Here is a 27,888-nt window from a genome sequence, read left to right on the forward strand (position 1 = left end):
ACTTTATATAATTCTACATGATCATTCTTTTCAAGTCATCTACCATCTTCTTTTCACCCATTTGATCAACGTTATAACTCCAAGAATGATTCCACTAGCTTTCAAAAACCCAGCAGGTTGATCGACCATAGGTAAGTGTCCAGCTCCTGGAACATTTTCATACCTAGCTCCAATCCTCTCTCCTAAACCTTTCAAAACCTCTGGTAACTTTCCATCTTCTTCACCTGCTACTAAAAGAATCTTAGTGCCATTCATTTTGCTTTCATCGATTTTATAATCACATAAAGCAGCGCATCCAGCTCTAAATCCTTCTAGACTGGTATGTTCGACCATTCTTCTGATCTTATTTCCAAGTCGACTTTCTGGAAGGTGTAGTCCTGAAGCCGATGGGAACCAGCGTTGAACGGTAACCTCAGCTAAGTGACGGGAACCCTGATTCTCTTTCAACCCTAAGCGAGCTTCCCATAGAGATCGACTTATATTGGGTGAAGCAGGTTGAGAGTCACAAACGACCAATTTCTCGAAGAGATCAGGGTGGTGAGCAGCCAATCCAAGTGCAGTAGCTCCGCCTTGTGAAACTCCGATGATACCATGAATTGGAACCGATAAGCCTAGCTGGGTTACAATTTCGGTCACGTCTTCCACAAGACCTTCTATTGTACAAGGTTCGGGAGGCACAGCAGACTACGCGTATAGACTTATTTTCAGTCAAAAGATCGTAGTAAGCATGGAGGGTATGGGTAAACTCAACTTTTCCGTGTCCACGTTGATCGAAGCATAGCAGGTTGAATTTCTTTGCGAAGCTTGGTAAGACTTCTTCCCACATTGACATTTCTACAAGTAAAGAGTTTACAAAAACGATCCATGGTCGACCAGGTTCTTGATCTGCTGGAACAGCTCGAGTACAGACCTCCAGTTCAGTTCCATCACGCATAGTGAGCCGGTGATGAGTAGTAACCAAGCCTGGCAGAGGAACAGGCGCTCTTTTATCATCAGCTACATCGAGTGTTATAAGTACTCTTGAGACCATATTATAGGCCGCCACAGTTGTAGTAGCATCAAGTAGGGCCCGATCAGGCTCTGGTCCGCCAAGATTTTGTTTGAATTCCTCAATCAGTTCATCAGGTATATCCAAAGTACGAGTAACAGCGTCGGCAAAGGCTAAAGCGGTGATCTGCGATGGCGAGAGCTGATGGTGAGGATCGCTAAGGGGTTTCACAATATCGCGAACTCTACATAATTGAGTAGTTGACATTCCTGCTGCTCTTGCGATAGTCTCATGCTGAACCCATTCATAAGCCGCAGAGTTGAGAGCTGCCACTCGGAGAATCTAAATCGAGTGGCCATATAATATCAGTAGACACAAACGAAAAACAAGTCTTCAAGAGGCAGGAAGGATCAGACGAACCAATAATTCCCGTATGTCCGCTGGTAGACTATTCTCACTTCTGATCGGTCCTATTAAACTATTCCAACCGTTCTATGATACAATTCGCACCATAAGACTAGAGTGAGAAAGAGAACCAATACCAAAAAATGGAAAGAAACCGACCGCAATAGAAGGGTTGTGAAGTAAAACACCTATAACCAAGTTGAAAAGAGATGGAAGGAAATAAGTTTAAAGTGTGAGACCCATCAATCAAACGCGATGAAGAAAATGAGTGATAATAACCATCGAGTGAGATCAAATCCCTTGGGTGACGACGTTTTCTGATTTCATCCGCAATTTTGGATTCACCAGGAACAGGAAATCGTAGAGGGATTCTAGGCATGACTAAAGAATGTGGATCAAATACTTCAGATCTGTTTACCAAGATTGCTGATTATAGTTTGAAGGGCTCGTCCAAAGACAATTGCCATCGAGTTCGATATCGAAACGGCTACCGGCTTTATATCGGCCCGATCATACTTCAAACCATAAAGACCTTCAATAATCACAGAGATTTCCCAGAGTCAACCATGACTTCGTCATTAAGCAATGTGATGATTGGTTTCTGCATTACACTCTGAAAGACCCACTCCCAAGATCAAAGGCCCGATGGTATGGAGGTTCAGATAGGTCAAGACTTGATAAAGTCAACTACTGCTGTCCAAGGTAAAGAAAGATTTGCTTGTGTTATCTACAATTTAACGATAGTATCAAAGTACAACAAATTTCAGCATCCAAAAACAAATGGTGCTTATGATGAACGAAGGTGAGAAGCAGTGACGTTAGTAGGAGGTGAAAAGAAGCTCGAAATGAAAGAGATAAGATGATATCAGAGGTCCAAGAGCCAGTATAAACACAATAACAAATAAGATGCTTCAATCCTTCTTCTTTCCTACAGTTACTTTATTGATTCGATGCGGTAAGTTTCTATGTGTCTCATGAGCACGCCAATAATAAATTATAGAAAGTAAAATAGCACAAGCTCCTCGAGCTTCTGCAGGTGCCAATAAAGGTTTAAAATTCCCATTGAGCCAAGTAGTCAATAGATAATAAGTCGGATGAGTTTGTTGTAAGAAACCATACACGATTGCTATCAAGACTCCAGACCAAACATCTAATGCACCAATTGTACTAGGTCTTTCCATCCAATCTGGTCGAGCCCAACGCCAAATTGGTTGAGTAGTACCAAGAGATTGAGCAAGCGCTGAACCTCCAGAGGCAGCCATCGCACCAATAATAAGTTGAAGTAAAAGAGATTGAGCATAAGCCGGTTCACGATGATTTACTACTGCGTCAACTGCTGCAGTTATCGTTGCTGTCCGAATCAATGCATCAGGTAATGGTAACAATCGATCGAGGAAAGCCATCGAAGGAGAAAATTCGATGAGTTTCAAACTCCAATGTGTGAAGGTATAAATCAAAAGCGGTCGAAAGGTAACAAGTTGAGGGATAGGTTGGTACAAAATCAAGTTGACCATCACCGAGCCGCCCCATGCCTATGTAGAAATTAAAAAAGACCGAAAATGGAGATCTGATCAAGAAAAGCGAGGCAGATACTAGAATAGTTTGATTTTCATGGTTTTTTGGGGACAAACCATAACAAGATATCCGATAAGATCAGCAGTCCAACTAAGCTTTCCTCCTGCCTTCACACGCAAATGTTGATAACCCAAACTGAGTCTTGCAGCATGAATGAAAGGTAATAACGGTAATGGAAAAAATGTAGGATGAAGAGGTTCTGAGATTAACTTGAAAAGATATGTGACATTCTCTAAGATGGTTGTTGAACCAAATTTGATAAGTTGAGTCATCAGGTATTTTCTATGCTTAAAGTGATGATGCTATGCTAATTGATAAATGATAAACGAGATGTGAAATTCAAAGTGTAAGTAAAGAAAACGTTGAAAAGTTGAAAGGTTGAACACACGAATCCGATGACGAAGAGCGTGCGGCTATAAGATCAACACTTGCTGCACAGACTACGGTGAATACCGGGCGTGCACAACCAAACAGGAATGAGCTCTGTCATGCAGTCATTTAATTGTAACCCGGAGACCGCGGATGAGGAATCTCATATCCGCATAGCCCGGCCCCGCGGAGGAGAGGGATCTTTGTCCGTGGTCATGAGAAGGAGAGCATTCGAAGGGTTGCGGAGGCAGAGAGCCCGGCTCTCATGCGAGCCGCTATATTTTCCCACACCCCCCAATGGGCAATACAAATTCACCAAGTCGGACTGTTTCAAATCGTTGTTCCCGAAAGCCATCGACCATTTGGGTCACCTCAAAGACCTCTCCTGCTTCCATCAAATCTTCAACTATGTATGTTGTAACATTGTGAAGATGGTATCGCAGCATGGAAGCGACCAATATGTGTGTAGCGCGGTACTCTACAAAAGCCGATAGTTTTTGAACGAATGAACCTTATTTGGAGGGAATTCGGTCAGAAAACCAATAAAGCTGTCGAACCTAATAACCGCCGTTGGATTCTCAAGTCCAAATCCGATACCTTGGTGGGTATCGTGACCCTGTTTTTGTTTTATTTTACTCGAAATTGAATCATCGCCATTTGTAAATTTCATCATCAACTTGAACGGTAAACAAGTGTATCTGGGTGCATCCAAAGCTGTCAAATAGCAAACCCTTACACATCTTGATTGCAAGGATTTATAGAGACTACTTGATGAAGAACCAAAAAAACAGCATATGAATGTTTGTGAAACCCAATTGCTTCCCGACATCTTAATTGTTATCGGTTTTGCCAGAGGTTTGGGAAAACAGATACTCGGTCAAAATGAATAGTTTTCTTACCAAGTTTTTGAGTATCGGTTTTCTCAAAGGCGACTGTAGAGATGATGCAGAGTGGATGCAAGGGCGAGACAAGTGGATATGGGTAGCAGCTGGGCCAATGTGTCTGGACAGGTGTGACACATTCGGACGTGGGAAAGGCACATCAATTCCAATAAGTATGACTGCGTGGCTCGCGCTCTCAATTTGAGAGCCGACTCTCTGCCTCCACAGGCCTTCGAGTCTTCTGATGAGAAGACACCTTTCCTTCATCGCCAAGAGCTTGTGTTGGGGCAGAGCCTAAAACTGAAAGCAAGAGTGATGTGAGAAACACAAATCAAAGAAATGGCAAAAACAATATGGGTGTTGTAAATGAGAATGATGTTGGACTTTTTTTAAACAGATGCCAACTGTTAATCCTTAAGTTTGAAGTTATGATCCAGTCACTACAACACTACAAAGTGATCATTAAGTGCTTATTAGCCGAACTTAACAAAGTCCCTCGCATGCGGTAAAACCCGGAGCCTGCGTAGGGACTTACGCCCAATGTGCTTATGCTCGCGTGAGCGGTCATGAGATTTAATAGGGAGAAAATGGACCCAATGAAAAACTTTCGTTAAACGAAAGCTTTTCGATTTTCCTTTTGAGACATAAAAGTCTGGCCTCTTGCGGACCAGACCCTCAATTCAGATCTTCCGTAACTTGAGCCATGCTCAAGTTTTCATTGCCATCCAAAAAGCTGATTTTCAAATTTCAAAAACCAACTGCGGTTGAAGACATTACACAAATGGGCAAAATCATTTACCGATTCGGCGAAAACCAGGAATGGGTTACAAGAGGTCTCTCTGAAATCCGAGAGCCAAACCGTTTATAGCATTGATTGAAGATTCCTGTTGGGTTTTCCGAGCTGTTCTTTCTGCAATTCATCATCTTAAACAATGCAAACGCGAGCCGATAGAAAACGTGCGGAAGTCGTGGCAGCCGCTATCCGAGGCGCACCGACGACGTCGACCGAGCTGCTACGCCATAACAAGCCTCCTTTACCACTTGCACTGCAAAACATGAACCTTGAAGAGCAAACAGACTATGTTACCAAGCGCTTCAGAGAAATCTTTGGAGTCGAACCAAGAAGCCTCCAAGTCAAGGCTGTTGTGTGCTTGATCAACGGAGATAATACCTTTCTACTCGCTGCGACTGGGTACGGAAAGACACGAATCGCAGAGATGTATTATCATCTTTTTGATGAATCTCAATTACCTGTAGTTCTGGTTTTAAATCCTCTTGATTCACTCGGAGACAATCAGGTGGGTACTGGAGGCTGTTGAAGATGTTGCAAAATATCTTCAAGCTGATCAAATGTGATTAATCAGGTCTTGGAGAAAAAAGGTCGTATCTCAGCAATCAACTTGACCAAGAGATCCATGACTCCCGAAGTGATCAGACAACTCAAAAAAGGGTTTTACCGCTTTGTTTACTTGGTGAGATAGAATGAAGTACCTCTAATTCGGTATGAACAATGTTTGCTAATGTAAGATTCTGATAATGTAATTAATTAGGGGCCGGAGATATTTTTAAACTCTGAAGCCTTCGAAGAGATATATAATAGCATCAACTTCCAGTCTCAACTCATCTTGAAGGTCGTTGATGAAGCTCACATGATCTACATGTGGGGCTTGGTCGCTAGCGGGCCAGGAAAGCTACTGACGACTTTTAAAAATTCTCAAGATATTGGGTGCTTCAGACCAGCCTACGGAAACTTATGTGACCAACTAATGGCAACTGAGAACGTGGCAATTCTTCTGATGTCAGCAACCTGTCGACCAGTGGCAATTCGAATGATTCTAGGAAGTTTGAAGATCACACCATATAACATTACCATCCTTCAAGGAGAACTAACACGACCTGAGATTCGTCTTGTTCGAGTAGATCTAGCATTCCCCCAGCCCACAGCACAAGACATTGGGCGTTTGGTAGCTCACAAATCGGTTCTCACCAATGAGGAGCTTCCGGTAACAATCGTTTACTCAAGAACACAAGATGCTACCTTGAACGTGATGGCGATGGCTCAATTGGCTCGTGGAACTCCTGAAGACTTACCAAACGGAGCTAGCAGTTTCATTCGAAGGTACCATGCAATTACTGGTGCAAAAGATAAGGAAAAACGTGCAAAAGACTTTGTGGATGGTCATTTTCCTTGGATGTCAAGCACTTCAGCCCTTGGACTCGGTTCGAATTGGAAGGCGGTCAGTTGTGTGGTGGTAGTCGGTCGAATGGATCCGTCAACCATAACACAGATGGTTGGCCGTGCGGGTCGCTCTGGTAATCATGGTTTAGGCATCATGTTTGTTGAACCAAACCGTCCGAGTGGGAAAAACAAGATTTCAGAGTTTGAAGAGGGAAAAGAGATGGGAGATGACGAAAGGATGGATGCTTTAGCAATTACACCTGTCTGTCTTCGTGTAGCTTTATCTATAGACAACTTGTAAGTTTGACTTTGAATAGTCTTTGACAAATGCGATGTTTTCTGATAAATTGTGATTGGCGAGGGCCTTCAGGTTTGGATACATTCCTCTGTCGGTGGACGACAGTAGATATAAGGAAGAGATAGCTCGCCAGCAAGCAGCATGGATGCCAAACTGCACCTGCTCAAACTGCGAGCCTGAAGGAGCAGTCCAACTTATCAACGCATTTCGAAAGACTTCAAAGTCGGATCTGAGTCATCTGATCTCCACGCCTGTTCTCGATCTATCAAACCCACTAGAATCAACTTTACCCTACTTGTGGTATCCTCCAAAGCTTGTAGTCTCAACCATCAAGCCATTAATATGTAAAAAAGACGACCCAATTCGACTCAAAGAAGATTTTGTAGAGCTTGCAGTATCTCTAGTTGGTCACTTTGAAATTCTTTATCGCAAATCACCTCTGAAGAATTGTGGTGTGGCTCCAGATGTATTATTCAATCGAGAACATGCTTGGCTCATTGTGAAGAATTATAAATTAATTTTAGACGGCTTGTGTTTACGTAAACTTTTAGGAAGCCAAGCTGTTCCAGGTATTTTTCAAATGATCAATACTTGCATTCAATTATGGTTACATTCAGATGCCTACGCACATTTAGAATTGGAGATGGACATGGCTCAAGTAGAGGAAGACCAAAATTACTTGGATGACATGTTAATTGAAGCAGAATACGAAGCTGAAAAACAAGTTCAACTCCTTAGGAAAGCAGACGAGGCAAGAGCAGTTGAAGCACGTAAAGCTGCACGTTTAGAGAAGGCTGCTGAGAAATATGAAAAAGAGGAACTCGCGCGCGAAAGCCGACGTAAGAAGATGGAAGGAAAACAGACTGTTGTTAGAGATGTGATGACAAGTCATGAGGTATGCCATTTCACGTGGATCTACTGTTACAAGTATTCTTCATTAACTTCTGTGTCAATGGCTGAAGAGCTAAACCGAGTGACTTCAGCAAGCGGTCCACCTAATTTAAACTTATTGTACTTATTTTTTCGTGCTTCTTCAGTGAGGATGTTTTGGAACTGTGTGATTCCCAAGGTGTAAAAGTCTTTGTTGTATTCGATATTGGGTATTGGGCGGTTGGTTTTGCAAATCTCAGGATCAGTGAGGTGGTCGCGAGCCATACGCATGAAGAGAAGGAGTGACCGATCAGTGATTATGATTGATTTGCTCTGATATATGTCTTTCAGACCAGTGCGTAGTTTGAGCCGATGCATTGTCTGTCGCATCTATTACAATCGATCAATGAGGAAAGATGTTAATCAAATGTAGGGTTCAGACAAATTTCACTGAACTTACCAAGGGTATATTGACCGAGTAGCGATCTGTGAGCTTTTGTATGTCGGTTCCCTGGCCCTAGAGTCATCCAAGATTGATTTGTTAACTTTAAACAGAATGAAATTGAACTAGATTGACGTACTGAATGGTTGTAGAAGTATTTCAACCAATAATTCTGCATCTCCAAGTAAAAGTCTTTCGCGACAAAATGACCAGCTCGTCCACTTGGGCATACTAAAAGTGAGTGTCGGAGGGCTCGACCAACACTTGGTGGTAGGTACTCTTCCAGTAGAAGAATGTAACGAGGAAGAGCAAGTGCATAGTTGCCCATTCCTTCCATCCCTTGAGCAAGAATTGCCCAACGCTTCCACATAAGCATCATTCGACCCACATCTCCCTGCCGCATAGCTCTATCAGCTTCAACTAATGACGAAAAGTCTCTAATTCGAAGTTTCATATTATGTAAGTTACCATCTTGTACGTGAGACGCCTCATCACGAGATTCTTCAGAGCAGTATCTGAAGTAACATTCTTCAACAAGAGCTTCGGCCACGCCCTCCTCAGCTAGGTTTAAAGGTGTGTCCTTTGAAGCGATCAGTTGACTACAGTGACCATTCAAAGAAGATCCAAGTCAGTCAATCTTGAATTGCGGGACAAAAAATAAAAGGTTTTTACATACTGTAGCAAGAAAACAAGAGTCGATATGTGGACTTTATGTACAATTTCCATTATCGAACTAAAATCTTTCTTTGAAACAGGCTTTTCAGATGTTCCACCAAGTGCTACCCAAGATTTCCATGCGCCTGTATCAGAAGAATCTTTTGGATCTCCCCAATGCTTCAAAAGAACTGTCTGGCTAACATTCCATAGAGTATGTGCAGCTCCAAGCATAGTTAGAAGTTCTTCGTGAGCTTCATCCTTATGCTCAGCAGGAAAAGATTTCGCAATCAAACTCTGAATATTCTTACAAGTGCCGTGATCCCCTTCAATAACCCGAAGCTTTGAGGCGTATTCTTCTTCCGAAAGACCACTCTGTAAACGCAGCTGTTCAAGCATTTCAGCTACACCACCTGCTGAATCGTCTGAAGCTGCCATCATCTTGAACATCATGATATCTGGGTTTTCGATTGGAATCTGGTCAATTACTGGAGGTGACATTGCTAGATTCTTGCTACAGTATTTGTGGGCTGGACTATCTTTTTCGACAACATGACGAAGTAATGCAGTCACAATTTGAGCCTTGATTGCACATTTCCAATGTTCACTTTCGGCCTCATTGGGTAAGAAGTTATACAATTCAATCGGAGCAGTTTCACTTGCTTTCATGGCGGCCTGGAACGATTCGACACTGGCTTCTTCAGGATTGATTTCCTTCTGTAAGTGCTCAGGTAAGAAATGAGCATAAGCCCAGCTGCCGTGGTGAATCTTCGATTTTTCATCAACTCGGGTGTGATGAACTCGTTTCATTATGTCAATGTTGTCGGCGGTGACTAATGGTTGGAAAACATAATCTAGAGAAGCTCGATATCGAAGAATCTCTTCAGTCCTTTTTTTTAAAGTAAGCATACATCTGTTGGCGGTTGCAGAACTTGAGGTGAGTCCCAAAGAATGAAGATAGTCATGAACCCGTTGTGGAACACCACTGGCGAGAAAAGTGACTGAGTTGAGCAGGCCTAGTCCATTGTGACGTCGATTACAGGCTAGTCCGACCATGGAGCAGAGAGTCATGGGGATGTGTGTTGACTGGAAGTTGTTTCTAGTCTCAAGTTCAGTCTCCCGAGTGTAGGCAACATCTTCACGGGCGTCAAGCAAGTTTGCAGGATCTGTGATACTGTCATTGGTGTTGGCCAAATCCTTGTCGGGTTCAAGTTCGATTTCGGAATCAGAATCGTTGTCTTCTTTGGCTGTAGGATTTGTCTCAGAGCGCTTTCGTTTCCGTTCGACCTCTGAGTCTCTTCGTGTTTTTTTTTGCAGCTGGCCATCTTTAATTTTTGCTTGGATGAGATTGTACAGAAATGACATGTGTTGACTAATTTCACATCCTCTTTTTTCTTCATTCTCTTTGTCAAAGAAGCCGTGGTCAATTTCCTTAGAGCTGTAATAAGAGCCACCTGGGGCCTTGCCACTGGGCATCGACTGAGAATTCACTATTTTTTGAGCCTGATGCATGCCAATTAACCGAGGAAAAGAGAGAGGTCAGTCTACCCATCAGATCCAAGATGAGTCCCTATTCTCCTAACCTCTTCTAATATGAAAGAATCCCATAGCGCTGTTCCACTGGTTGAAGATTGTGCAAGTCTTTTAATTGTTCTCATAAGCCGAGTAGTTGAAGGCCAGCCTGATTTTGTTGCCCAAAAGCGCCGGCGAGTGGCCAAGTTAGAGTCTTGACATTCAAGAAATGTTTGAATGAACTTCTTTGGATCGAAGGAAGGTATTTTATCAATAACTTCGCATACTTGAATAACCCGAGTTTTGTTTATAGGCTGATGTGACTCAGCAGGTGCTGAAGTCATTAATTGCAATGGTTCGAGGTGAAGGTGTCAAATCAGAAAGATGTTGTTAAGTTGGTCAACAGGTAGGCAACATATTTTACTTGATCAAATTGGCACAAGAAATTTCATTCTACCACAAGTTCACGAATCACAACCCATGATTCTGCTACAGTTGGGATTAAATCTGCTATGTAACAATTTTATCCATCTCGCAGCAGCGGTTGAATTCCGTGGTTTTTGAAATTTGAAAATCAGCTTTTTAGATGGCAATGAAAACTTGAGCATGGCTCAAGATATGGAAAATTTGAATCGAGGGTCCTACTTGGAAGAAGTAGGATGTTGATTGCTTCAAAGGAAAATCGAAAAGCTTTCGTTTAACGAAAGTTTTTCATTGGGTCCATTTTCTCCCTATTAAATCTCATGACCGCTCACGCGAGCATAAGCACATTGGGCGTAAGTCCCTACGCAGGCTCCGGGTTTTACCGCATGCGAGGGACTTTGTTAAGTTCGCTTATTAGCTCAAGATAACATTCACCATCCCCAATGTTAGTGGCATGGCAGCCTTGGAATCCAAACATTGCAGAAGTTTACAATCTCAATCTATGACTCCCTTGACCTGCAAATCATCCATTGAGCATCTCAAGTCTCTAGCTGCAATTGATGCCTATTTGACCCCAAACCTGTTTCTTCAGATAGCATAGGGTCCAAGACTTCAAAGATTCTTGTGATTGAAATATTGGTTCAAGTACTCACAAAAATCTCTTAGAAAATCATACAATGCCTTGGGTTCACCATCACATACATCATTCAAACAATGTAAAAAGATCATAACCTTGGTATATGGCTTTTGATGTACAGTCATTGTCAAGATATTGATTTTGCCACCAGGTAATTGTTCTCAAGAGTGATGTGCAATATCCTCAGTCATAAATTGTTCAAATCATGAATATAAGAACAAAATGTGAAATGATTGCTGATTTCATGTTATACCTCTCATCTATCATCAAAACTTGGGGCAACTCCCAAAAAAATGTATTAAAATTCATAAATTTCAACGTCCATCCCAAGACAACTGACATAATTAAAGAAGACAAGATTTCATAAGAATTTGCAAAACCATCTATACACACACAAACACATGCACATACACCTATTATTAAAGAGATCTTCTCTAATTGTTACATAGTTCAATCAACAATAGCTACAAGCAACCCAAGAAATTTCATCTTATAAGCAATATAGAAAAGAAAAATAAACATCATTGATCATTAAATTCAATTTCAATCATCTTCTAGTAGTAACCAAATCTTCTAGCACCAACTCTATCCTTATCCTAAAAAAAGTTCAAAAAAAATCAAAGTCAATATTTCATTAAATCCCGGAAACACATACCCATCTGATGAAAAAATGATAAAAACCAAAGGTTTAAGACTCACTAAACAATCTCTACATCCAACTTTTCCAGAACTTTGAAAAGTTTTAGCACCTGAATCCAATGCTTTACCACACCTTTCACATTTCAAACATCTAGTATGCCATCTTTGATTCATAGGTCCAATCTTGGTTTCTTGAATCGTACCTGGTTTCAAACAGCCTGGACAAACACTTTGTCCTCCTAATCTTCTTCCTATACCTCCTCCTCCCCCTCCTGTTCCAATACAACTTTCAGAAGTTGATAGGAATGGTGAGCTTGATACTTTCTTAGCTGCTATGAGTGCACCTCCTACTACGGGAAATGATGGTTGAAGATGTCCAATCTTCTCCCTTAATTCTTTTAATCTAAGTTCAGCTGCTTGAACCTCTTTAATCTCAACGCACCTCTCACACAATTTCAAATCGTCATATAGTACATATTTACCTTCTTCGAATCCTCCGTCACATCCATCACACCTTAAACATTCCAAATGAAAGGTTTCGCCGGTCGTAGGTAAGGTTGCAAGTGTTGTTGCACCAGGTGCGTGAGAAGCGAAGAGAGGTAATGAGCACTTCGTACACATCGGATTTGTCGAAGGTGAGAGTGGCAGTGCACGGGTAGATGATTTAATATTCGGTATGCTCGCGTTCTTGTCTGTCATAGTGGCACTGCTTTGACGCGGCTTCATGGGACTTGCTAAAGATCTAATTGAAAGTGGACGAGTAGGTTTGAGAGGATACAGCGGGACAGAACTCTTCAAGGGTGAGGAGGAGCGTGGAAGAGATGGTGAGGAGCGATCAGAGGCCATTGTGTTGGCTGAAAATGAAGTGGTGAGCGGACGAGGAGTTCGTCTATGGACGTCATTCGCTATGCTAGCTGATGCAGAAGTCGATAGTGGTCGAGGACGAGTGAATTGGTTATGGGTAACTAGTGGCGTAGGTGAAATTGAGAGTGGTCGAGTAGGCTGTAGCTGATTACGGGTGATCGTACCCGTGGAAGCCGAGGTCGGAAGGGGACTAGTAGGTTGTAGACGATTGTGAGTCACTGGACTCATTGACCGTGAAGCTGAGAGTTTCGGTGCAGGTGTAGGGACTTTCTCGATTCCAGCCTTTTGCAGCTTACTTCTCAATTCTTCAACTGCTGGTCTCAAAGCCTTAGTAGCTGGTGAATCCATAGTTCTTTTGATGTTAGGTTTGTCACGAAGATCTGGAATATCAGTAACCATCGATGTTGCGGATTTTCTCGTTGGTCGATCGAAACATTCATCGCAACACGGATCACCTCCTAAGTTTACTGAGGGAGAGGCTGAGATATCTATCGAGCAGTGTACACATTTGAAACATTTCTGTTGATAGATTAAAAAACACGCAATAAGTTTCTCAATGAAGTTGACTATGGAGAAGAGAAAAGTAGAACCTTGTGCCAAAAACCACGAGAACCACCTTTCCCAAGTTGAATAAAACCTTCATCACCCACTACGACTTTCTCACAAGCTGTACAATTCCCACGACTAAAGAGTTTGATATAACAATTACGACAATAAAAGACACCGGCCCAATCACCTGATGATAAATCATCACGTCTGGGATCCGGGTAAATTTTACCTTCTCGTTTGAAAACCTCTGAGCAAGCCCCACATCGACCTCTCGTTTCGTTTGGATCAAGAACTGAACCAAACACATTGGTTAAAACCTCTTCTTCGGCTGCTGATAGATCAATCGAATCGGGTATGTTGGCAGTTAATGAGCGTACGTGAGCCCTTGCTGATGATTTGACTGATAATCCACGTTTGGGGGTAGGATCCGAGGGTGTAGATGGTTGAGGTTCTTTGAGTGGAGTAGGTGGTGTTACGATTCGAAGTGGAATTGATGTGATGTTCATATCTTGAGCAGTGAGACTTTTACGATTTGGAGTAGATTGATTCGCAGTGATAGGAACAGGGGCAGATGATTTAGGTAGTTGAATTACTTCGGATGGTTGAGTAGTTTGAGCTCGTGTGTTATTGGAGATCGAGTTACGTTTTTCGCCATAAGTCTTGAGCCAACGATCAGGTTTGGTAGGTTCGAATAAAGCACGAGAGACTTGTGAAGCTGCAGTTTTTAATCAGAAAGAGTTAAGACGATGATTAGATATCAGAGATGAAAAAGATGAAAGAGATTCAAACTGACATGCACTACTTCCACCACATTTACACCGCGTCTCAGCACCTCTGATGATATCACCACACCTTTTACAAAACCCAGCCATAGAAATGAGGTCGAAATCGAATGATTAGATGGAATTCGAATTGATATCTGGATTCTAAAATCGTGATGAGTATATTAGAAGATAAGAAAGTTGAAAGAACGAAGAAAGAGTAGTGAAAAAGCGAAATTTAAGAAAATGAAAATGAAGAATGGGGTTAAATTGAAAATATCACGCGATTTGTCAACAACCAACGCGCGTCTTGTGTCAACCAAGTGTAAAGTCTATGTATGTACATACTTTGAGATTTACCCACTTTGCAACTGATCATCTTAATCTTCATCGTCATCATCATCACCTTCAACACACGTCATAAACTGATGTCATGGCTAGGATAATCCTCTGAGCCCCTGAAAACAAGCAGCAGTTCATCTCAGATTTACCAAATCAACACCTCAATCCGGGCACGCCGTTATATCCCCAGAGCTCAACGTACAGACGATGACAAATACCGTATATGTACGCATCCAGAAAAGGCTCTCACTCAGGACCAAAGTCTTACGCCCGAGCTCTTACTTGGTCCTCGGGGACAAGAAACGAAGGAGTGACAAAAACGGGAGACTTCGATTTGCACAGGCGAAACGCAGTTGAAAGAGAAACGAACAAAGAATGAAAATCATGGAATACAAGCGACATGAATCGAAGTCCAGTTTTTGCGTGAGCAGGCTTTGATGAGCAGAGCGAGGCGAACGGAGGAAATGGAGAATATCAATCGGAAATCAAGAAAACCAGCGAGAAACGAGCTGAAACGAGTGTACTATACCTAGTGTCACTGTGTGAGGTTGCGCGAACGGTTCACTTCAGTGATGAGGTCACTGAAATTAGACAGGAAGAAGTGGAAAAATCAAGCTGATGAAAAAAACATAGTAAGAAATAGATGAATAATCAAGACATAGTGAAGAAACAGATGACTAATCAAGACTCAACATTGAGTTTAGAATTGACTGAATTACTTGGATGGATGGATTTCTTTGATGATGTTAAGATTTCATTTGGATTGCCTTTCAAAATTAATGAAAGTCTCTCAAGATTTTTACCATTACTTGAACGTAAGTCTGCAACTATTCCTTCAGGTTTATGGTGATATGATGAGTCAATGGTTTAATTTTGTTTGAAGGTCCTCTTCTAGTTGACTCAGGTGAAATTTGTATTATTGAGGTTTGATCAATACTGATTCACGATCTTTGTCAATTATTTTGATTATGGGCTTGGAATTTTCAAGGAGGATCTGATTTTACTTGCCATTTGAAGGAGGTCCAGGATGGCTTGGTTGGCTTTGTGGTTCATCGTCATCACGATCAAGATCCATGTCATCTGTTCATACATCAAATCGAAAGACAAGTTAATCGCTACTTCGACTTCAAAGTTTTTCTACGTTCTTTGAAGCTAAAACTCACAAGATGGTTTGGCAGGTTGACCAAATGGCATTCTTCTCTATTTTGACTACCTGCGGCTTGACCAATTGGGCCATATTTCCAATGTGAGATGGACACGCTTGATTATCTGAAGTCACGCTGAGCTGAAGTGAGTGAAAAGAGGGAGATCATGAAGTACAAAAGGTCAACCTCTCAGTGCATTCTCATTCCAATCATCTCATCTACTTGTTCATAGCTGTTTCATATCTTCACTCTTGACATAAACAATAAAAAAACACCAGCTTCATTCACTTTTCTTAGTAACGCAAATATCTACATCATGCAATTCGCACTCAGCTTTTTGCTTGGTGCTCTTGCCGGTACGCCTGAGTTCAGAAGTGCACTGAACTTTAAGCTGTGTCTTGTCCAAAAAAACACATTAGTAAATTTCTGTCTCTTATGATTTTCTCTAATTGTTGGGCTGATAATTTTCCCTGAATCAAAATGTAATGTGAAAAGTTTAAGTACTGCAAATACAAAGCGCTTTTCTGCTTGTGATTTGTCTCAAGTAATTGCCTCACTTGGACAACCCAAGCCACCTGCAGAGGGGGCTAAAAATTTTGGAACCAGCATCATACCAGCTTTTCACAGGTCACCCAAGGCTTTCAGAAACTTGGCACAATTCTTGCCAACACATTCTCTCAATGGTATTTGAGTGGAATTCCATATCAACAAATATCATACGAGCTCCATGCTATGGTTATTCAATTCCAAGCTATGATCACCCACTTTTCCAATCCTCGTTGTCAGATCTGCAACCATTCTAATGGCTATTAAGTCAGTTTGAACTCTTTCCTTGCATCTATTCACATTGAACCTCCCAGTACTTACCTATGATTATTTCCACAATCAGCTCACATCAGTCATCACCCAGAGCTATGCTATGCTGGACAATGTTAATGTCACTGATCAATCTAGGCTTGATACCCTCACTTAATATTGATCTTTTTTGTTTTTCTTCATTAGCTGACTTTGAAATTCTCCAATCTTGTCTCTGTATTGTGGTTGAACTCATTGTGTCATTGAACATCAATGTTTCCAGCTTACTGTCAAGCATTGGTATTGATCTCAACATCTGTGTAATTGTTGGCATCAACATCCAATCTCTCTTGATTTTAGATACCATTCAGCCGTTCAATGGCAATGGCCTCTTGGGACCTGTTAATGATCTTTCACACAATGTGTTGGTGGTTTGTTCTAAAAATGTGCTTGCATATTACTTTTTCACTCATTGGCTTCTCTTCTATTGACTACCATCCTTTTATTCATTCTTTGTATGTCTCATTACACAACACACAACCTCATTTTATATGTACCTACCCTATGGACTCTTCAACTTTTCAATCATGAGTATCAATCACCTTACACTTTTTACCCTAATCCCAGTTGAGATAATATCATGTCCTACCCATAAACACCTACCAATCCAATCCAAAAATTGGTTGAAAATATTTGATTTGCTCATTGGTATAAATACACATCTGCCATTACAGCAGTCTTTTAGTAATTTTAGACCATGATCATCAATTAATGCTGCCATAGCTTGAATTCAGGATTTGAATTTTGAAATGATCAGAGAACTCAAGTGAGGGAATGGATTCGAGAACATGAATGTATACTGCAGGCAGCTGATTGGATTGGTACCGACTGGCTGGGGACCCCGAGAGATGTACCGGGTTGAATTTGGTAAATCGCAATCTGTAAGATCACAAGAATTCGAAGAAGACCATCAACTTACCACAAGAAGATGAGCAAATCAAAATCAAAATCAAACAAATCCAAACCAATCGAAGTACTACAATCCACTTCAAATCAAAAACCATCAATCAAATCAGAATCAAACAACTTTAACCCATTCACCACTCTATTCAACTTAATCTTATTCTCAATTCAATTCATCTTCAAAATCATCAATTCTATCATTCGATTAATCTTATTTCAACCTCTCATTAGTTTTCCTATCATCATCTTCATCATCATCTCAATCACTCCTACGGCTCTTAATTATCTTATCAACTTATTCTCAACTAAACTCATTCGACTCTTGACCTTTTCAACACCTTCGATTCCTCATCTCACTTATCTCTATTGTACGATCCTCAATGGTCCATTCTTTTGTGAAGGATCAACTCTCAAACCGATCCCAGTATCTAAAATCACTCGATCAGTTGCTGATAGCGCTAAGTTAGCCTCCGATATCTTTGAATCCGTCGTCGGTCTGGGCGATCCTCATAACCTTGGCTTACATCAGGCTGATATCCTCGAATTGGCGTTGGCTGTACAACATTCTACTTCACTCGAAGGAAAAGATGTATTAGCACCTCAGCTTATGGATTTGAGTGAGATGACTAGAGATGTGAAAGATCAAATTATCAGTCTGAATAGTCAAGGCATCAATACCTTCTCATTTGTAGCTTATGAGGTGAGACACCATTTTTGATTTCTTAAAACACGAAATCAACATCACTGATGAAGTTCTTTACAATTTAGTTTTCAAGACTACAAGATTTGATAGAATTAATTCAATCAGGTTCCAAAAAATATACAACTCAACATGTTTCACACAACTTAGATATCTTATTCCAAAGACTTTCAGAAGACTTAACCAAACTCTTAAATGATATTGAACTTTCCTTACCATTAGCATCTAGAGCCAGTGATTTAGGTACAAAACTTACAAGTGAATTCTTATCATCACATTTCAAATTATTGAAAATTAAAGAATCTACTCCGATTTGGAAAAAGATCTTTGAACGAGATTCTTGGTCTCAAAAGCAATTGTCTAGAGATTTAATCTTAACTTCGGAAAGTGTGGAAAGTTTAAAATTGGTTTGGAAGAAACTTGAAGAATTAAGATCGGTTCTAATGGCTTATCGTAATAATGTGGCTTTCTTTAAGGTGATTTGCTTGGATCTTTTATTCAAATCGATTTTGAAAATCAATATAATACTCATCATCTTTTATCTTTTAATGTAGGCTTCTTTAATTGGTTCACATATTGCTGATCATCAGTTATCAGCTGAAGATGAAGTTCATGCAATGAGGCATATTATCGATAATTTCAAACAAGCTGTTAAGGAATCAAAGTCACAAAAAAAGCGGGTCAAGAAACTTGAGATTGATGCATAGAAAGTAATGTAAAAGATTTTGATAGGTCTTGTTTCATAAGATTTCAATGTAGTATAAGCTTTTCTAAGGAAGGTAAGATAGATCATTATATGTATATAGCTGTTATGGCCTTGGAAAGTTGTAATATCCTAATTCTACATGTGATAGTGTATTTTTGAAACCATGTTGCACAATGTCTGCTGTGTTATGTTTACTGTACTCCAATATGCTCAAGACAACTTTGACATTCATGAATGCATTCTGAGTCCTGAAAATCCAATCCGGTGCAGGTGCTCATAGACCATGATGTATTGCACTGAAGAAGTCTGGAGAGTTCATGATCGAAGCCACATTCTCTTTCTCCAATCACAAGCTAAATAATCAAGCACCTCTACTACGCCACACCTTGACACTGACAATGTTCACATTGTGCAGGAAAAATGGCCGCAGAGAGGCCTTGGCTAATCTGAGCGAGATTCTCGGATGCTTTACAGAGGGTTCTCACGAGACTTAAAAATGCTCACGATTGGCAGGATACATGCCTCTTAATCACTCACTAGCAGCTCACCCGGAAAGATAGCATGTTTGAGCAGATTGAAGATATACACCGCGCATCCTGGGGTATATCTGGGCTGGCAAGCTATTCGAGTATAAATGAAAGCATTCAGCAGCAACTATCTTTTGCATGATGTAGTAAATAGTATAGGAAGCGGATAACTAGGGGTTTTTTTCTCTTATACCCAAGCTTCAGATGTAGTCGAGAAAGCAAGGGCTATTGAAATGAATGAAGGCATAGGTGGGACATTCAAAGCTTTGGTCCATCACAAAGCTACTGAAATATTTGAAGCTCAATGAGTCGCCAAGAAATCAGGTCATCAAACATGGTACGAAAACGCTCGACAGGATCGACCCTCAGGGGCTTTCCAAGACACGCAAGCAGATTGAAAGCATAGTTGGGAGCATTGAATAGCATACATTTCAGAACTGTATAAAGTAACACAAAAACAGGGAGCGAGACAGGTTCATCAGTGTGAGGCGAGCAAAATATGAAAACAAAGAAACGAACCCGAAGAGGGGTGAAGAACCATCGGTTCTTGCCTGCTTGGTACCTCTCCTCAAACATCTTCTTGATGGCCTTCTTTGCTTCTTCCCGCTGCGAGGGCTCCTTGAATGTTTCGTAAGTAACAATACCCTTCAATCCCTCTAACTCCAAAGCATATCGGGTTGGCATCAAGTGGTTGTAGTTGACAGCCTGTGATTGAAGAAGAATAAAGATGATTAAAGACCGGAACCGAAGAATTTTGAGCATCATTGATGAGCTTGAGGTGTTTGTTCAAGACGTACCCGGATGAAGGGTTTAACTTTCGATCGTTTAGCAAGCTTCTTGGCACCCATACCTCGAGTGACTTTGAGGGGGTATCTCTCGATACCAGCAACAATGCAGTGAGGATAAGGTCGATCTTTTGTTCCCTCGTCAGATTGCTTGATGACTACAACTTTTTTGCCTGCATGTCGACCCGAAAGAACAACGGCAACTTTGCCTCCCTTGTAAACTGAGAAATAAATTCATTGTGAGGGTAGAAGAAGACCAGAGAGACAAGTATGATCAGTTTCAATTAAAGCGTCGAAATTGCAAGGACCACAACGGTTCCGGATGTTTCAATGGAACAGGTTATGCGAGTGGAGGTTTGATGGCTGATTCGGTCATGAGTCGGATGTGGAGAAGGTGTGGTGACGATGGAACGAGGAGATTGACTCACTCTTGACCATTTTCGATGCCGGAAAGTTCGTAGGGTTGGGGTCGGAATCGTGTCTTGCAGCGTATAAACGCGATGATAGGGTAAACCAACAAAGTACAACGATTGCAGCAGGCCGATCCGACCTAGATAGGTTTCATATGATGAGACTTCCACAACTACCATCCACACTCGGTCCCAGCTCGTCACAAGTCCGACCTTACGGGGCGAAACCGACCATCGTTCATCGCGGATATGGCACTTTGAAGTTTATCACCTCAGTCCCTTGAGCCTCGACTCACAGCACTCACACTCAAAAAAGCAGAGCCATGAAAGATTCAGCTCCACAACACTTGGTCAAAACCAATTCACTTCCGTCTGCACTTTCGCCAACGTATTATTCGATTGCGATCAATATCAGCTGCACAGATTGTCTGATGCCTTAGTGGCTCAAGACGGTACAGTCTTTGATTTGCCTCTCAAGGAAAGCCTGATGGAGATTTGGATGGACATGGCACGCTTTATAGGCTGCACGAGTTTAAATTTGTTGCTCAAATTTGGTCCGCGACTCGGTTTCCTGCAAAAGACTGGTACCAATTCAGCAGATGTCTAGTTGTAAATCTTTCTGCTCTGAAATACATTTTGACTGACGCTCTTGGAAAGCTCAAGCAGAACTGACATGTCCGGTAGCCCTTTAATTCTGAGTTCACAGAAAGAGATAAGATCACACAAAAATAACAAATACACGCCTTGCAGGTCATTTGATTCTGATTGTCCTTGGTCGCAGAGGCTCTCTGATTTCCTTGAGTCTGAGCAGTGATAACAAGAGTTAGCTGATCAAAATCATTGCTGAGTACAACAAGCCTTAGTAGTGTGGAAACATCAATGAGGTGAGCTGGGAAGGCAACACAGGTCTTGCAAACAGACAACTTAATCTGACCGTGCTCCTCACTCTTAGTGAGATTGGCTAGTGAGAGTTCAATGATATGGGTGTTGAGAGGATCTTTGGCTTTCTGTGAAGTATCTGGCTCAGTTATAGTCAAAGAGAATAAGGTCACAATCCCCCTGGTTCTGTTTTGTGCAGATCATGCCTTAGAATTGGTAAAGAGTATAGCCAGAATCACAAATGGCATGACAGCATCTTTCAACATTTTTGGGTAGAAGCTGGTCTTGATTTGTTGATCAAATCAATCAGATTGAGCAAGATGAGTGGATACAGTTGAACAAACTCCTTGGTACAAATTGGATGATTTGCTTAAGATGATTTGAATAATCTGAATGATATGAAGTCAAGAAGTGTTAAGGTCTTGTCTCAGGGGATCTGGGTTCGAGGGAGGAATGAAGGATTAGGACCAAGCAATCTACGTTTGTTATTCAGATTGTCGGATGAGGAAAGAGTTCTACAAGTGACGTAATACAAGTTATAAATACGCTTCTTGCGTGACATCTCTCATCTCTTTCACATGTGTTACATATATGAGATTGTAACATTATCCCCCTTTTAATGCCCAAACTCCCTTTTGCGAGTTCTGCATTCTTTCCCTGGGTAGCATTAAAAAACCCTGTGGGAAAAAGCTTACCCACTCACTTTCTCCGTTGCCTTTTGCATCTTGATGATAATGTAGTAAACCTTCTATCAAAATCATTAACCAATTCCTTACTGTTTGATAAATTTCGTAAAGGTTCCCATGAATTATGATTTGAATTATAACCCTCCCAATTCACTAAATATTCTAATGATTTACCCCTCCTCCTACGATCTAATATCTCTGCTACTTCGAATTCTTCTTCACCGTCAATAATAATTGGTGGAGGTTCTAATTGTTTTCTTTGAGGGATGCTGTCGGTTATGTGTTTCCTAAGCAATGACACGTGAAAAACCGGATGAATCCTCTTCATAGAAATTGGGAGATCAAGTTTGTAAGCTGAATTTGACACCCTTTTAATAATAGTAAAAGGACCTAGCCATCTGTGTTCCAATTTGGGGCTGGGTCGTGTCGTGGAAATATTTTTCCCGTTTAACCACACCTGATCACCAATGTTCCATTCCGGTGTGTCTCTGACATGTCTGTCGAATTGCTTCTTCATCGTCTCCTGAGCAATATCAAGATAGTGTGTCAGTTCACGTTGGACTTCTTCAATCATTTTCAACCTATCTTCAACCACCGGGATACATTGGTCTGCACATGGCACTCTGTTAAACGTCGGATTGAACCCATAGTTTGCTTTAAAAGGTGAAATACCCGTCGATTCGTGATCGCGATTGTTGTAAGCAAATTCAGCCGTTGGTAGTAAGGCTTCCCAGTTGCCCTGTTGATACTCGACGAAATGTCTTAGGTACTGTTCAATTGACTTATTAACAATTTCACTTTGTCCATCAGTTCGTGGGTGATACGCCGTGGAAGGGTGTAGCCGAATTCCCAGTCTCTTATCCAACTCTTGGGTGATTTGAGATACGAAAATGGTTCCACGATCTGAAACAATACTTTTAGGAGTACCGTGTAGCTTCCAAACGTTTTGAATCATAATGTCAGCTAAGTCATTCGCTGTCATGGTCTCTTTACATGGCAGAAAATGGGCCATTTTGGTCATGCGGTCAACCACCGTTAGTATACTATCAAAGCCTCTTGACTTGGGTAGCTTCGTAATCAGGTCGTAAGTGATGTCCGTCCATGGGCCTGCTGGAGTTGGCAAAGGCTCCAGCGTTCCGAATGGTTTTGTCGTGTTAGACTTGACTCGTAGACATGAGTCGCATCCGTCAACATACCTGTTCACGTAGGCTTTCATCGATGGCCACGTGAAACACCGTCGAACAAGACTTAACGTCTTTGCTCGGCCCGGGTGACCTGATAAGAGACTATCGTGACGACTCTTGACAATCATAAATTTAATATCATCATCATGTGGTACTTCAATCCTACCCCTGTTGTATAATACCCCGTCCTTTTCTTCAAAATGATTTGATGCCTTCTTAAATTTAACTGATATAGGATTTTTAATTGCTGAAATCAATTCGATAATTCTCTCATCTGATTTACTTGCAGTTCGTATTAAATCAATAATGTCGTTGTCCGTCTTGAATTCAGATGAGTCGTCTACGGTTTCGGCGTCCTCAGGAATGTCAGTTATTTGAGTGTTGGATACACCCAGCACATCAATTTCAAACCAGCGCTCGGAATCCTCCAGATCGATAGTTTCGTCCTCAAAAAATGCCTCACAAGCAGCAAGTTCAGCCGGGAATGAGTCAGAGTCGATATTTTCAGGCCGCAGTAGGTGTCCGAATGTCCATTTTTCGCTTTCATCCGGTGCCAAATCAGGACGTCGTGATAATGCATCAGGTTTTCCCGCTGTTCGCCCAGGTCTGAATCTAATGACGAAATCAAAACATCCCATAGTTTCAGCCCAACGTGCCTGTCTTCTGGTGAGCTGTTTGGTTGTCATAAAAGACTCTAAGTTTTTGTGATCCGTATACACAATCACTTCCAACCTGTTAGGGTTACCCTCTAAATAATGTCGCCACTCCTTAAAGGAGGCCACAATAGCTAGCAACTCTTTGTCAAAAATTTCGTAATTGCGCTCCGCTTGAACTAAGGATCTAGAAAGATAAGCCACGGGGTGAATTTCACCATCCTTCTCGCACCGTTGAGATAATACAGCACCCAATGCGAAATCCGAACAATCACATTCGAGAATGAATGGTTTGTAAGGATCTGCAATCTTGAGGATCGGGGCGGTTGTAAAGGATGTCTTCAATGATTCAAAAGCCTCATTACATTTCGTATCCCATATGAAAGGAGTCTTCAGTTTCGTTAGATTATGCAAAGGTCGTGTAGTTTTAGAAAAGTGGTCTATAAAACGGCGGTAAAAATTAGAAAATCCAATGAATCTTTGAAGTTCGGTAACGTTGCGTGGCGCCGGCCAATCTCTGACAGCTTTAACCTTGGTGGGATCCATCTTGATTCTGTTCTTCGAAATTAGGAGACCAAGATATTCAATTTCGTCTTTTGAGAATTCACACTTCTCCGGTTTAATCCAGAGGTCGTGTTTGCTTAGTATATCAAGAACTCCATCCACTGCTTCCTCATGATGCACGTCCTTCTTTGTATAAATCATCGTATCATCCAGGTAAGCAGCGGTGTCTTTACCAATCCTTCCCAGTAATATGTCCTGGATGAAGTACTGGAAGTGTCCTGGAGCTCCCGTCGGTCCAAAAGGCAAGGTCAGGGGGGCGAATTGCCCATGTTTACAAATAAACGCAAGTATATCTTCGTGGCCTTCAGCAACACGAAGATTACCATATGCGTTACGCAGGTCCAACTTAGTGTATTTCTCCGCGTCCAAAAGGCTGTCCACTAAATCCATTGTCAGTGGAAGAGGATATTTATTCTTCACTGTCAATGAATTTAGCTTCCTGTAATCGAAGCATGGCCTCAGATTACCATCCTTCTTCCCGGTGAAGAGTACCGGGGCAGCCCAAGGAGATGTCGTTCGCCGAATGGTCCCATTTGCCAGGCCCTCGTCGATCATCTTCTGAAGTACCTCATTTTCAGCCGGAGATAATGGTATAATCTTGCTAGCTTGAGGTTGGGCGCCAGGCACGAGTTCCACCTTAAAATCGTATTTTCGCCTCGGAGGTAATCGTTGCGAGTTAGACTTGCGAAACATATGTAAGTGACGATGATAATAAGACGGAACCATCTCCTCGACTGCTTTAACTGGTTCTTGAAGCTTTAAATCAGCAGCTAATCGTGCTGACGTCGACCACGATGTCTTTGCGGGGGCGAGTTCGAATGTATGACTATTCAGGAGAGGATCATACTGGCGAGCTGTTTCAACAGTACAGGTGGAAGGAGAAATGTCGAACTCACATCGCGGGGGCGTAATTGTATCACCAAGATTACAGGCCCCCTCGTCACTATTCCTAGCGTGCCCCTTTGGCTTCTCTGCGAGATCCTCTGGGGATTGTGGCGGACTGGACGAAACTGAATCATCAGTTGCAATGTGGACCATTGGGCTTGTGTTAATCGGTTGGACGCAAGATGTCGGGATTGACTGCATATCGGATGTCTGAACTGGATGAATATCGGGTGTCTGGTGTTGTGATTCAGTAAAGAAGCAGGGCTTGCTAGCTGTTTCAATAGGTAAAGGGACAACTGCACGGTCGAACTCACATTGCGGGGATGCTAACGTATCATTCCTGATACACATCCCCTCGTCATATTTCCTAGCATGCCCCTCTGGCTTCTCGTCGAGATCCTTGGGGGACTGAGGCGGAACAGACGAAGCTGAGCAATCAGCTGCAATGTAAGGTGTGTCCTGTAAGTGAAAGGAGGGGATCGAGTCGTCCATAGTACGTCTGGTCATCTGTGATTTAGGGGGCAAAGGATGCTTGCCAGCGGTTTCAAAAGAAATTGGATGATTGTCGGAAACACACTCACATTGCGGGGATGCTAATGTATCAGAATTGGTACACATCCCCTCGTCAAAGCACCTAGCGTCCCTTACGGGGTCCATTCCCAGATCCGGTAAGGGTGTTGTCGGGCAAGACGAAACTGCAGATGCAGCCGCAATGCAATGGTCAAAGTCTTGAACTTGTCCAGTCTTCCAATTAATTAAGTTAAAATTCTCCTTAATCCAAGGTATACCCAGTATACCATCATAAGTATCCTTAACTCTAGTAATAATAAATCTGGTCGGTAATGAATTGTTCTTGATGTGTAGGTCAATCTCATAAGATGAATTGCTTTGCGAGCCGTCGAATCCGGTAACCACTCTTGTAGTGCGTTCGGAAAAAGGGATTAAACCTGATTTACTCGCAAGGGACTCACTCAGCACATTATGAGTTGCGCCGGAGTCAATCAGGAGAAGGGAGTCAATTGGGGAATCTGTTGGTGTGGCTCGGGGAAAGTGGGACAAAGAAAGTGTAGTACGCAAAAACAGTCGAGGATCATCTGCATTGCAAGGCATAATTTTACTAGCACCTAATTGAATGTCCACTAAATCCCTATGTTGGCTCAGGATAGGCACAACCGTCAGTCCTGAGCTACGCCATTTTTTGAAATATCAGATCTACTACCCCCTTCTTGCTTATCCATATAAATTGAATCTCTACTACCCATAGCCGCCACTTTCGCTTCTAATTCAGCAAACTTATTTTTAAAATTAACAAAACCACTTGATCTCCCTTTGCCTTTAGCATCTTTCTTCTTGTTAGGACAAGCACTCGCAAGATGACCCTGAACATTACAAATGAAACAAGACCCTGTTTTTAACCGTTTAGTGCGTTCTTCGTCAGTGAGTCGAACGAAGCTGGACGAGATGTCCATCGCATTGGGGTCAACAGTAGGAACGTGAAAGGTAGTAGAAGTATCAGAAGCTCCATGTAACTTGCTGTCGATCTTAATAGCAAGGTTGGCGATTTGTTCTAAACTGGTGAACACGTCCTGAGTCATGACCATCGCTACTCTAATTTCCTTCTTTAACCCCTGTTCATAATGACTAATAAGGGTCGGAACCTCCCAGCCAGTAGCCGTTGCGTGCATATTAAATTCATGCGTATATGCCGCGACAGAAGTCTTCTGAGAAAGATTACGTAAAGCCCTCTCGGCTTTCGATTTCTTCTCGGTATCGAAATACATAGCTCGGAAGTTGGTCAAAAAACGATCGAACGTCACAAGATGAGCCGTGGAAGCGTCGAGTAATTCGGTCATGAGCGGCTGGGCCCAGTTACTGGCAGTACCTGTGAGGTATGACAAGGCAAACACCACTTTGCTCCTATCATCGATGAATTGATAGGGATGAGCAAGTAAGTAAAGTTGGATTTGACTAAGGAAAATTTCGGCAGGCGCTCCTCTGATGCCTCCAAATTTATCTGGCGTCGACACCTTAGGCCCTTTGGGATTAGGTGCGAGCTCAGCGTGGACGTGCGTAGTGGTAGCAGTCGGCGCCGGAGGAGGTTGTGAGGTCTGATTCTGTCGAGCCATCATTTCGGCCAGGCGGCTCTCTGCATCGCGCGATCGAGCTTCCGCCTGCTCACGCAAAGTGCGTTCGTTGGTCAGAGAGTTAGACAACTCGTTGAGCTGCCGTTGGATGTCTTCCATACTCATACTCATCGGCGTCTCAGATTCAGGTGGCGGTTCGAGAGCGAGAGTTTGGTGATCGGCGTCAAAGAAAGAATGCGAAGCTTCGGAATCCGAATCAGCCTCTCCGAGTTGTGGGGTTCTGTACGAAGGTGACGTGGTGGCGGTTTCAGTATAAATGAAGTTCTAATAATCTAAACTATGTAGTTCAATAAGTTCGGTAGTTCAATCTGAGATAATGTAAGTTTAAGTTCGTTGTTCAATCAATCTATATGGTTTCAGTTCAATTCTAACTCTAATATAAATTTTAATCTGATTCTTCTTCTGATTCAATTTCTTTCGATTCGGTTTCGTTTCCTTGATTCCCGTAGTTTAGATCCGACAATATGTTAAGGT

At 42.0% G+C, this 27,888-nt stretch overlaps 6 protein-coding genes across 6 annotated transcripts; 2 read left to right on the top strand and 4 right to left on the bottom strand.

The window, feature by feature from the left end:
• On the bottom strand, window positions 1-1,820 carry MELLADRAFT_41601 (hydrolase/acyltransferase; the record flags this gene model as incomplete). Its single annotated transcript, XM_007404848.1, has 5 exons — window positions 1-684; window positions 752-1,330; window positions 1,409-1,480; window positions 1,553-1,581; window positions 1,673-1,820. The coding sequence occupies 5 exons, from the start codon at window positions 1,770-1,772 to the stop codon at window positions 40-42; spliced, it is 1,425 nt and encodes a 474-aa protein (XP_007404910.1).
• Window positions 1,821-1,976: 156 nt separating this feature from the next.
• On the bottom strand, window positions 1,977-3,359 carry MELLADRAFT_70575 (uncharacterized protein; the record flags this gene model as incomplete). The annotated part of the gene is made up of 2 exons (XM_007404847.1): window positions 1,977-2,925; window positions 3,025-3,359. The coding sequence occupies 2 exons, from the start codon at window positions 3,238-3,240 to the stop codon at window positions 2,305-2,307; spliced, it is 837 nt and encodes a 278-aa protein (XP_007404909.1).
• Window positions 3,360-6,482: 3,123 nt separating this feature from the next.
• MELLADRAFT_88872 (uncharacterized protein) lies at window positions 6,483-7,770 on the top strand (the record flags this gene model as incomplete). Its single annotated transcript, XM_007404133.1, has 2 exons — window positions 6,483-6,694; window positions 6,759-7,770. The coding sequence occupies 2 exons, from the start codon at window positions 6,483-6,485 to the stop codon at window positions 7,768-7,770; spliced, it is 1,224 nt and encodes a 407-aa protein (XP_007404195.1).
• A 3,753-nt stretch (window positions 7,771-11,523) lies between these two features.
• MELLADRAFT_114990 (uncharacterized protein) lies at window positions 11,524-14,267 on the bottom strand (the record flags this gene model as incomplete). Its single annotated transcript, XM_007404846.1, has 4 exons — window positions 11,524-11,829; window positions 11,933-13,255; window positions 13,327-14,000; window positions 14,079-14,267. The coding sequence occupies 4 exons, from the start codon at window positions 14,155-14,157 to the stop codon at window positions 11,788-11,790; spliced, it is 2,118 nt and encodes a 705-aa protein (XP_007404908.1).
• A 3,023-nt stretch (window positions 14,268-17,290) lies between these two features.
• MELLADRAFT_70576 (uncharacterized protein) lies at window positions 17,291-18,860 on the top strand (the record flags this gene model as incomplete). The annotated part of the gene is made up of 3 exons (XM_007404134.1): window positions 17,291-17,991; window positions 18,060-18,467; window positions 18,546-18,860. 3 exons carry the CDS (start codon window positions 17,317-17,319, stop codon window positions 18,696-18,698), a joined length of 1,236 nt encoding a protein of 411 aa, XP_007404196.1.
• A 467-nt stretch (window positions 18,861-19,327) lies between these two features.
• On the bottom strand, window positions 19,328-20,511 carry MELLADRAFT_41606 (uncharacterized protein; the record flags this gene model as incomplete). Its single annotated transcript, XM_007404845.1, has 4 exons — window positions 19,328-19,661; window positions 19,744-19,929; window positions 20,022-20,230; window positions 20,438-20,511. The coding sequence occupies 4 exons, from the start codon at window positions 20,445-20,447 to the stop codon at window positions 19,656-19,658; spliced, it is 411 nt and encodes a 136-aa protein (XP_007404907.1).
• Between the last annotated feature and the right edge of the window lie 7,377 nt (window positions 20,512-27,888).

The sequence above is a fragment of the Melampsora larici-populina genome, assembly GCF_000204055.1.
Source record: "Melampsora larici-populina 98AG31 unplaced genomic scaffold MELLAscaffold_2, whole genome shotgun sequence".
NCBI classification, from domain to species: Eukaryota; Fungi; Basidiomycota; class Pucciniomycetes; order Pucciniales; family Melampsoraceae; genus Melampsora; species Melampsora laricis-populina.